This window comes from Lipotes vexillifer, unplaced genomic scaffold (genome assembly GCF_000442215.2).
Source record: "Lipotes vexillifer unplaced genomic scaffold, Lipotes_vexillifer_v1.1 scaffold469, whole genome shotgun sequence".
In the NCBI taxonomy this organism is placed as follows: Eukaryota; Metazoa; Chordata; class Mammalia; order Artiodactyla; family Lipotidae; genus Lipotes; species Lipotes vexillifer.
In genome coordinates this window covers 4,374,676-4,385,626 of record NW_006788006.1, presented here as the reverse complement: position 1 = coordinate 4,385,626, position 10,951 = coordinate 4,374,676, and the positions used below count along the sequence as shown (strand labels likewise).

Below are 10,951 nucleotides of genomic sequence, written 5' to 3'. Positions count from 1 at the left end.
AAGTAAAGATACAAGTTCAGTCGTCCCTCAGTATCTGCGGCGGATTGGTTCCAGGACCACCGCCCCACGCATACCAAAAGCCAAAGATGTTCAAGTCCCTTATGTAACATGGTGTATGTAGTATTACATCCTGCCCTCCCATTCAGTGGGTCCCGCATCTCCGGATTCAGCCAATCGCGGATCTACCGACTCCCAGTGTCGACTGTATTCAGCGGTATCAATAGAGTGGTTCGCTGCCTACGGAAGTCTAAATCATTGCGTATTTTTACAGGGTAATTATTCATTCATTGAATTGATGTTTATTGAGTACTTACTGTATACCGTGCACTATTCTAAATACCAGGAATGTAAAATAAACAACACAACATATACACAGAAAAATCAAATAAGGAAGAAAGCAAATGACGGGACTTCCCTGGTGGTCCAGTGGCTAAGACTCCGCGCTTCCAATGCAGGGAGCCCAGGTTGCATCCCTGGTCAGGAAACTAGATCCCACATGCCGCAACTAAAAGATCCCACATGCCGCGAGGAAGATCCCGCACGTGGCAACGATCCGGCGCAGCCACATAAATAAATATTAAAAACAAAAAAGAAAGAAAGAAAAAGCAAATGGCAAATGCTAGAAGAAAAGTAAATGGTAATGGGGTACCTGAATGACTACTAGTAGTTGAATACAGGCACTCTTTGCGGAGCTGATGTTCCAGCGGAGACCTTGACAAGGCTGATTAAAACGTTGCTTGACATAGACTTAGGAGAGTGAGACCGTTTATTTGTGAGAACTTCCAGCCCTATAACTTGTTAGCTCTGCATCAGTCCCAGATCCCCACCCCTCCTCCACGTGCCTGACAACAAACATTTCCTGCCTCCTCTTTTCCTGTTGTTGCAATTATTTAAAGCACTTTGTTAAGTTTCAAGACACTTCCCCACTCCTCCACCATCCTGCACTTTACCCCCAGCCCCCGCTCACCTTCACCCCCACTATCATCCCAGCCCCGCCCACAAAGCAGTTTTTAACAAGTCCCTCCAGCCACTGGCCTCCACATATTAAAGCTTTGCTCCTTCCTGAAACGATTCTGGCTAACAATAGGCACTTCTGCCTGCTGCAATAGTCCCTCTTAATAAAGTCATTCCTTACTGACATTCGAAGTGGCATTTTTCTTTTTTTTTTTTTTTTTAATTTGACAATCTGAATTACAAAGGCCAACTGTAGGAAGATCTGGGAGAGGACATTTCAAAGGAGAGAAATGCCAGAAATGCTGATATAAAAGCCTTGAGGCATGAATAAGCTTGGGGAGTTTGAAGAATAGAGAATCCCTCTCAGTGGTGAGCTGAAAGTCCACACTGCAGAGCTGATCATACAGCTCTTCCCAACTCTGCCTTCAATGACTGAGAGCTCGAATCTGTGGTGGGAGAATTTACACCTCAGAAATCGGCCAGTGCTACAAATCAGATCTTTTTCCTGACTTCCCAGCAAACCATTGCCTCTAATCATTGGTTCCCGTTATGGGTATAATAATGGCACCTAACTCATGGGTTGCCACAATTTCCCGGCTCGCACAGTAATATTTTATCAGCTCCTATTTGGGTCTGGCACTGTGTTAAGCCATGGTGAGCAAAAACTGTTCTCTTGTAGTTGCATTTTACAGGGCCTTTCATCAAATAATTGCCGGAGTCTTGGATCTCAGTACAGTCATATGTGAGTGCCATCAATGACTAGAGCCCCAAATTAAGAACCCTGGCAGAGGGGGAGAGTCAGAGGAGGCTACCTGAGCAGGTGCTCCTGATGCAAAAAATCTAGATGCTATAGAGATGCACTTGTTAGTGTTTCCAAAATGGGATGCAGACAGTATTTTAAAGACTGTGCATTTTAATATGTATTAGAAAATATCACTAGCACCAAAAAACAAACAAACTTTGCTGAGTTTAAAAGAAGAGCCAGGGGCTTCCCTGGTGGCACAGTGGTTGAGAGTCCGCCTGCTGATGCAGGGGACACGGGTTCGTGCCACGGTCTGGGAGGATCCCACATGTCGCGGAGCGGCTGGGCCTGTGAGCCACGGCCGCTGAGCCTGTTGGGCATCTTGATCATCCCAGACTGTGAGCTTTGGTACAAGAGGCAGGAGAGAGGAAAGGCCACATGCTTACCCCGGCTCAGGGAATTAGCAAGCCAGTAGCTTCCTTCCTTCTGCTGCAGGATTGGAGTGAAGAGAGAACACTTTGGCTAATGAGGAGCTTTGGAGACAAGGCCCCTAGGGCCAGAGAAAAACTGTAAATATACTAAGTGTCCCCTATCATCACAATCTCACACCAACCAACCAGAAAGCTTTGCTACCTTGTTGCGTCTTAGAGAATGTGTATTGTCCAGAAACTGCACACATTACTGTCTCCTTGAAATTCTCAAGCATCAATTTATCTTCAACATCTACATCCTGGGGAGAAACTCAGCCCCTGTGGTCTCCTGTGGGGCCATCCTGGAGATACAGAAATCCTTGTAAGTTCTAGAGGAAAGGGGGCAACATTATTATTGTTATCATTATTATTCCTATTTGGAGGTAGTCCTAGGTTAATTAAGTAGGAAGTCCAAACCAGTTGTTCTCACAACGTGTCCCTAGACCAGCAGCCAGGGTTGGGTTCATGGGTGTGCAACCAGAAGAGCCACAGAGGACCCCACTCTTGGTTGAATGCTCTGCTATCACTGTCTTGACATTTTTTCAACATGGGGTCCCACATTTTCATTTTGCACTGGGACCCCAAACATTATGCAGCAGGTTCTACCAGTCATATCAGCATTACCTGGGGAGTTCTTTGAAATGCAATTTCTCAGACTTCACGTAGACACGCTGAAACTCTGGGGTGGTGCCCAGCAACCTGTGTTTTAAGAAACCCTTTAGGTGACTCTGATGCATGTCTAACTGCCCTCCCGATTTTTCTGGCCTATTTCCAAGACCCTTGGCACTAGATTTGCAATTGCTTGTGGCTCTGCTGACCCCTTTCTCTCACCTTAAAATTGCATGGGCCAAATCGCTACTCAAAGGAATCAATACTTCTCAGAATTTTCTGAGAAGTCCAGGCTGCTCCAATGCATCCCTTTATGTCCCAGGAAGGGAAGGAAGAGAACTGTGCTGTTGAATCCTCACACTGCTGGTTTTGGATCCAACCCTTTAAAGAAGACACTGAGATTCAAGGAAAGGGGGTCAGTCTCCCCAGACAACTTGCTCCTTGCTGTGATTAAGGATCCTCATGGAATTTTCAAGATGGTCCTCTTTCTTCACAACTCATAAGTGTTGTCCCTGGATGTTCTCTCTCTTCTGCCTCTTCCTCTTCCTCCTTTACATTCCTGTCCTTTCCACCCTAAACCCTCCAACACACGCCACTCAAAGGGAGGAGTCAGGTCAGGATCTCCTCAAGTCCTGGTAATTGTAATATAAATAATATGAATAATTGCAGCAACATGGATGGACCTAGAGATTATCATAATAAGTCAAGTAAGTCAGACAGAGAAAGATAAATACCATATGATATGACTCATATGTGGAATCTATTTTTTTTTAAATGATATAAATAAACTTATTTACAAAACAGAAACAGACTCACAGATTTCAAAAACAAACCTATGGTTACCAAAGGGGAAACGAGGTGGGGAGGGATAAATTAGGAGCTTGAGATTAACATACACACAGTACTATATATAAAATAGGTAAACAACAAGGACCTACTGCATGGCACAGGGAACTCTACTCAATATTATATAATAACCTATATGGGTAAAGAATCTGAAAAAGAATGAATATACGTATATGTATAATTGAATCATTTTGCTGTACACCTGAAACTAAAACAACACTGTAAATCAACTATACTCCAATAAAATTTAAAAATAATAAGAATATGAATAATGAACGTGTTGGGGAGGGGAAATATCCCCTCCTTCTTGAGTTCTTCTGGGCGATCTAATAATTAAATTGACACAAGACAGATTAAAAGGAGAAACAAAAATTAAGTCATACATACGGAAGTCTCATAGAAATAGGACCTAAGAATTGACCAAGGCAGGCAGCTTTTATACTTTTTAGACAAAAGAACAATAAATTTGTGAGGAGTTGACCATACAGAGAAAAATAGGCTTGGATGGCTAATTAATGGAGAAGTAACAAGATGTGTTTATACAGCCTTCTTGGCCCTGGGCTCTGGTGATAAGGATTTTTCCATCCTCCTGGTACAGGGAGGGTCAAAGTATCCCTCTCTCATTGGACATTTTTGTGAATTTTTTTTTTTTTGGCTGGGCTGTGTGGCTTGCAGGATCTTAGTTCCCTGACCAGGGATTGAACCCAGGCCCCCCTGCATTGGGAGCGTAGACTCTTAACCACTGGACCACGAGGGAAGTCCCTAAAGTAACTTTAATTCAAAATAATCATTATGACACTTTGGCATATTTGGGGGTGGCCTGCTCTGAGCCCCAGTAAATGCATACTCTGCTGTGGGCTTTATTTTTTTTCCTTTTCATATGTACTCCTGGAATGTAGGATACTCCTACATTCTCACTCCCATTATCCAGATGGGAAACAAAAGCTCAAACATGTTCAAGGATTTCCCTCCTTGGCTTTATACAGAATTTGAATCCAGATGTGGCTGATTCCACACCATGCTTTAGGAATTTCTACAGCAGTAATTCTTGAAGTGTGACCCCCTGACCAACAGTATCAGCACCAACATCACCTGGGGACTTGTTAGAAATGCAAATTCTTGGACTCCACCCCAGACCTAGTCAATCAGAAACTCTAGGGTAGGACCCAGAGATCTGTTTAACAAACACTTTGGGTGATTCTGATGCACACTAAAATTTAAAAACCATAGTGCCATGGTAAGTACTATCTTCCTTGAGAATAACCAACTTATCAGTGTCCTTATTTTGTCCCCTGGTTTGTGGAGCATGGAGGCTGGGTGTTGAAAGCTCTGTAATTCTCATTATCCTTTTAGCCTCTGATCCCTGGGGACTCATTATGGCTGGCTCCTTCCCCCTCATTCCTAAGAACAATTGGTAGACACTTGGAGAACCGCCTAGTCAGTCCTTTCTTGCCTCTTTGGAAAGGTCCAAAGATCCTGAAGTAGACTGAGGGTACAGAGTTGGTAAGGATCTAAGTCTGTCTCCTGCCGTGGATTCTTCCAGGAGACAGCACTCACCCAGTTATTTCTAAGCCGGACTTGGATGTGATCCTACCAAGAGCAGGAGGAGGTAAGATCTGAGTCTCCATGAATGGTGTTAAATATTCCCTGACCTGCAGGATTCTCTGGCTGAGGGAGAAGCATAAAACAGAAGCGAGGGTGTGGTTTTGTTCCCTAAGAACATCTATGAAGTTTGAGAAATGAGGGGCAACTGATTTCTCAAAGCACAGTGGGCCGGAGCATGAGTAAAGCAAACCAGAAAGAGTTCCTTCGGGATTTTTTATTAATTCATTTATTTTTTTAATCATGACAAAATATATCAAATAAAATGTACCCTTTAAGCTATTTTAAGTATGCAGTTCAGTAGCATTAAATTCAATCCCATTGTTGTGCAACCATCACCACCATTCATCTCCAGAACAGTTTCCATGTTGCAAAACTGAAACTCTGTCCTCATGAAACACTACCCCTCCCCATTCTGCCATCCCCCCAGCCCCTGGCAAGCACCCTTCTGCCTTCTACTCTCTGTATGAATTTGACTACTCTAAGTACTTCATATAAGTGGAATCTTACCGCATTTTTCTTTTTGTGACTGTTTTTTTTCACTTAGCATTATGTCCTCAAGGTTCATCCATGTTGTAGCATGTGTCAGAATGCCCTTCCTTTTTAAGGCTGAATAATATTTAATATTCCACTGTATGTATATTCCACATTTTGCTTAGTCATTCATCTGTCACTGGAGACATGGGCTGCTTCCACTTTTCAGTTATTGTAAATAATGCTGCTAAGAACATGGGTGTATATATAGCTCTTGGAGATCCTACTGTCAGATCTTTTGGATGCAGACCCAGAAGTGGAATTGCTGGATCATATGGTAATTCTATTTTTAATTTTTTGAGAAGCTCTTCAACATTTTCTTTAAGAAAAACAGAAAACAACGAGGTCCTACTGTATAGCACAGAGAACTATATTCAATATCCTATGATAAACCATAATGGAAAAGAATATGAAAAAGTATATATATATATGTTATATATATAATATATAACATATATATTATATATTATATATAGCGGTGACTTTATTGTTCAGCAGACATTGGCACAACATTATAAATCAACTATACTTCAATAAAAAATTAAATTAAATTAAAAAACATAAATAATAACAGAAAGGAAACCTAAATACACTGAAAAAATATGAAAAGGATTATGCCAATATATGTGTTATGGTCTACAAGTTTGTGTACCCCCAGAATATATATGCTGAAATCCTAACCCCCAAATATGATGGTATTATGAAGTGGGGCCTTTGGGAGGTGCTTAAGTCATGAAGGTAGAACCCTCATGAATGGGATTAGTGTCTTATAAAAGAGATCCCTCACCCCTTCTGCCAGGTAAGGATATAAGAAGTCCCTAGCCTCCAGGCCGACCCTCCCTCCATCACCCAACATGCTGGCACCCTGATCTCAGACTTTCATTCCAACCTCCAGAATTATGAGAAATAAATTCCTATTGTTTATAAGCTAAAAAAGAAAAGAACAAAAAAGAAAACCAGAAAAATTACAAAATCTCTTTTTTGCCTTTTTAGACTTTCCAAATGTTGACATTTCATTCATGTTTCTGGAATTGTGACAGTTAAACAGATCAGTCTGTGTGTCAGAAAATTAAGGGGAAGAGGAACATCCTTAAGTAAGCTCAATATTTTCTCTTCCATAAAGACTAATATAACAATAACTATTCTATTATTTTTTTTTTTTTTTTTTTTTTTTGCGATATGTGGGCCCCTCACTGTCGTGGCCTCTCCCGTTGCCGGACGCGCAAGCTCAGCGCCCACGGCCCACGGGCCCAGCCGCTCCGCGGCACGTGGGATCCTCCCGGACCGGGGCACGAACCCGCATCCCCTGCATCGGCAGGCGGACTCCCAACCACTGCGCCACCAGGGAGGCCCCTATTCTATTATTAATAAAAAAACAATAATGGCAATGAGAGCCAATATTTCTGGAGTATTCCCTATGTCCCTAGTACTCAGAACGTTTCCTATCTAATGCATATGTCTTATTAATTTGAAGGGCACAAATGTCCTTTGAATTTTGCTCAACTTCTTTTCCTTTGTGACCAGACACCTGTCCTTCCTCCTTTTCTTCATAAACCATTGCCTGGGTTCTGATCCTGTCAGGGGGTCTGGATGTTAGCATTGGCTCGTTCATGAGTTCCCTCCCACATGCCAGCCAGTGTGAAGGCAGAGCTTAAAAATGCTCACTTGTTTCCTTTGCTCTCTCAAGACTCTATGCATTCCATTCTCCCTTCACTTCTGTTACAAATATGTGTCCTTCCAAAGCTCGTATTCTGAGATGAATAATTTGCTTTTGATTAGAGCAGGAAATGACACATCTTCATCAATTATGTGTCCTGCTGGTATTTGCACACCAGCTCCTAGAATTATTCACTCTTGAAGCTTTCTCAATGAAACCACATGGAGTGTCAGTTTTACAAGGTAAATTCATTGCTGAGAGTACCTTGTAAAAAAAATTTACAAGGTAAATTCATTGCTGAGAGTACCTTGCCCCATGTGTTATTATTACAGGGCCCAGATGTTGGAAGAACTTGAATGCCAAAGTGAAGACTTGGGGGTTTATTGGGTAGAATGCCATTGAAGTGTTCCAGAAGGATGTGCTGGACCTAACCTGGCACGCTTGGGAAGATTGCTCTGCAAAAATGCACAGGGTTAAATGCATTCAACAGTACTTGGAAACAAACAAAAAAAGAGTACCTGGAGGAGCTTCCCTGGTGGCACAGTGGTTAAGAATCCACCTGCCGATGCAGGTAACGCAAGTTCGAGCCCTGGTCCAGGAAGATACTACACGCCGCGGAGCAACTAAGCCCATGCACCACAACTACTGAGCCTGCGCTCTAGAGCCCACGAGCCACAACTACTGAAGCCCGTGTGCCTAGAGCCCGTGCTCCGCAACGAGAAGCCACTGCAATGAGAAGCTCGCGCACCGCAACGAAGAGTAGCCACCACTTGCCGCAGCTAGAGAAAGTCCGCAAGCAGAAACGAAGAGCCAACACAGTCAAAAATAAATAAATTTTTAAAAGAAAGAGTACTTGGAGGGTAGGGGATAATTACAAAGCCATTGCCATATAGACATGTCCAAAAAGGTAGCTACCAAGGAACAACTAGTTGAAAGAAATATGCTATAAAATGACTCTTTCTGAATTTCTAGACTTGCAGGATCTCAGCTCCCTGACCAGGGACTGAACCTGGGGCCATGGCAGTGAAAGCGCCGAGTCCTAACTACTGGACTGCCAGGGAACTCCCTAAATCAGTTTTTCAGAAAAAGCATTAGCTATTCTTGTTTTAAGAGCCAGACAGGAATTTCCCCTACAGGTATGACACTTCCACAATAGACAAGATGTAGATTCGTTTAACCTTTTTTATAAATGTCCCTCACTGTAGGCTGATGGCAAGTGACAGATTGCAGCAAAACAATTCTTTCTATATAGACAGGTTCCAATAGAGTGGTTTGATCCAATTTGTAAAAAGTAGAATATTTAAAGGAATGGATTAATGATATTATTTCTCACATTGAGACAGTAAAGAATCTGAGCTTATAATTTCCAGCAATACCTGAGATATGCCATTCTGAGCAGACTCAGTATAAAGTTAACTACAGAGTTAAAATTCTCTGAGAAAGTGCAGTCATCCAACCAGGTTTGACCCTATGTGAAGAAACGATGAGAATTTAATCACAGATTTTATTTATTTATTTAATAAATTTATTTTATTTATTTATTTTTGGCTATGTTGGGTCTTCACTGCTGTGCATGGGATTTCTCTAGTTGCAGTGAGCGGGGGCTACTCTTTCTTGCAGTGCGCAGGCTTCTCATTGCGGTGGCTTCTCTTGTTGCAGAACACGGGCTCTAGGTGCATGGGCTTCAGTAGTTGTGGCTTGCAGGCCCATTAGTTGTGGCTCTCAGGCTCTAGAGCACAGGCTCAGTAGTTGTGGCACGCAGGCTTAGTCACTCCGCGGCATGTGGGATCTTCCCGGATCAGGGCTTGAACCCGTATCCCCTGCGTTGGCAGACGATTCCTAACCACTGCACCACCAGGGAAGCCTTAATCATAGATTTTAAAATGCCATGCAGGCATGACAGTTCCTAAAAAAATAAAATATTTTAATTTTTAATAAAATGTTTTAATTTTTAAATTTTAGTATTAGAACAAAATGTATGGTACTTAGAAGTCATTACAAAATTATTTGGTGAAGGAAGAAATGAGTAGAGCAACCAGAAGGGAATAATTGTTTAACTGACTTCTCTCGAACAAGTGATGTCTATGTGTCTGTTTCATGGTAATTCATGTCTCTATTTTCCAGTAGACTCATCAACAACATGGAATCAGAAAACCAGAATGGTGTCTCAGAATTCCTCCTCCTGGGCCTCTCAGAGGATCCAGAACTGCAGCCCCTTCTCTTTGGGCTCTTCCTGTCCATGTACCTGGTCATTGTGCTGGGGAATCTGCTCATCTTCCTGGCCATCAGCTCAGACTCCCACCTCCACACCCCCATGCAGTTCTTCCTCTCCCACCTGTCCTTTGTTGACGTCTGTTTCACCTCCACTATAGTCCCCAAGATGTTGGTGAACATCCAGACAGGGAACAAAGTCATCACCGATGCAGGCTGCCTCATTCAGGTGTATTTTTTCATGGTTTTCATATGTATGGACAATTTGCTCCTGACCATCATGGCTTATGACCGCTACGTGGCCATCTGCCACCCTCTGTATTATGCAATCATCATGAACCCCCGTCTCTGTGGTCTGATGATTCTTTGCTCCTTGCTCATTAGCATTATGAATGCTTTGCTCCACAGTCTGATGGTATTACATCTGTCCTTCTGCACAGACTTGAAAATCCCCCACTTCTCCTATGAATTGCTCAGATCCTCAGACTCGCCTGTTCTGATACTCTTATCAATGACATCCTGATGCATCTAGTGACTAGCCTGTTAGGTGTCGGTCCCCTCTCAGGGATAATTTTCTCTTACACTCGCATTGTCTTGTCCATCCTAAGGATCCCATCAATTGGTGGGAAGTATAAAGCTTTTTCCACCTTTGGGTCTCACCTGTCTGTCGTTTTCTTATTCTATAGGACCTGTGTTGAAGTTTACCTTAGTTCTGCAGCTACTCTCTCCCGCAGGAGGAGGGTAGTGGCCTCAGTGATGAACACTGTGGTCACTCCTATGGTGAACCCCTCCGTCTACAGCCTGAGGAACAGAGCCATAAAGGGAGACTTGAGGACACTGATCTCTGGCACATTTTCTTTTTCATGATTCTGTCATCTGCCTTGGGTGTGGGCTTCTAGAAAGAGTCAAAGGGAATGAGATACTGGGTATGCCAGAATTCCTGACTCTTCCAAAATTCAGTTCTCCTAGCAAAGTGATTAATCATGGGTTTTCAAATCAGATATCTTTGTATTAAATCCTTCTATCCTGGGAATTCCCTGGAGGTCCAGTGGTTAGGACTCTGAGCTTCCACTGCAGGGAATACAGGTTCAGTCGGGGAACTAAGATCCCTCAGGCTGCAATGCAGCAGCAGCAGCAAAAAAAAAAAAAAAAAAATCCTTCTATCCTGTGTTTTACTACCTGTCATTTATCAGCTAACTTTCTGAGTTCAGTTGACATCTATAAAATAGGCAAAATATTTCATATTTAATAGTGATGTAGGGAATATATCTCATATACGGGAATATATGAGATAGTTCAATATATGTGTACAGAAATTTGTCTATA

The 10,951-nt window shown here is 42.5% G+C and overlaps 1 protein-coding gene across 1 annotated transcript; it reads left to right on the top strand.

Annotated features, from left to right (window-relative positions):
• The first annotated feature begins 9,551 nt into the window (after positions 1 to 9,551).
• On the top strand, positions 9,552 to 10,492 carry LOC103085534 (olfactory receptor 7A10-like). Its single transcript, XM_082931203.1, is given in 2 exon segments — positions 9,552 to 10,092; positions 10,095 to 10,492. Coding segments are annotated over 2 exon segments (936 nt in total). The 5' UTR covers positions 9,552 to 9,554.
• Positions 10,493 to 10,951: the final 459 nt, after the last annotated feature.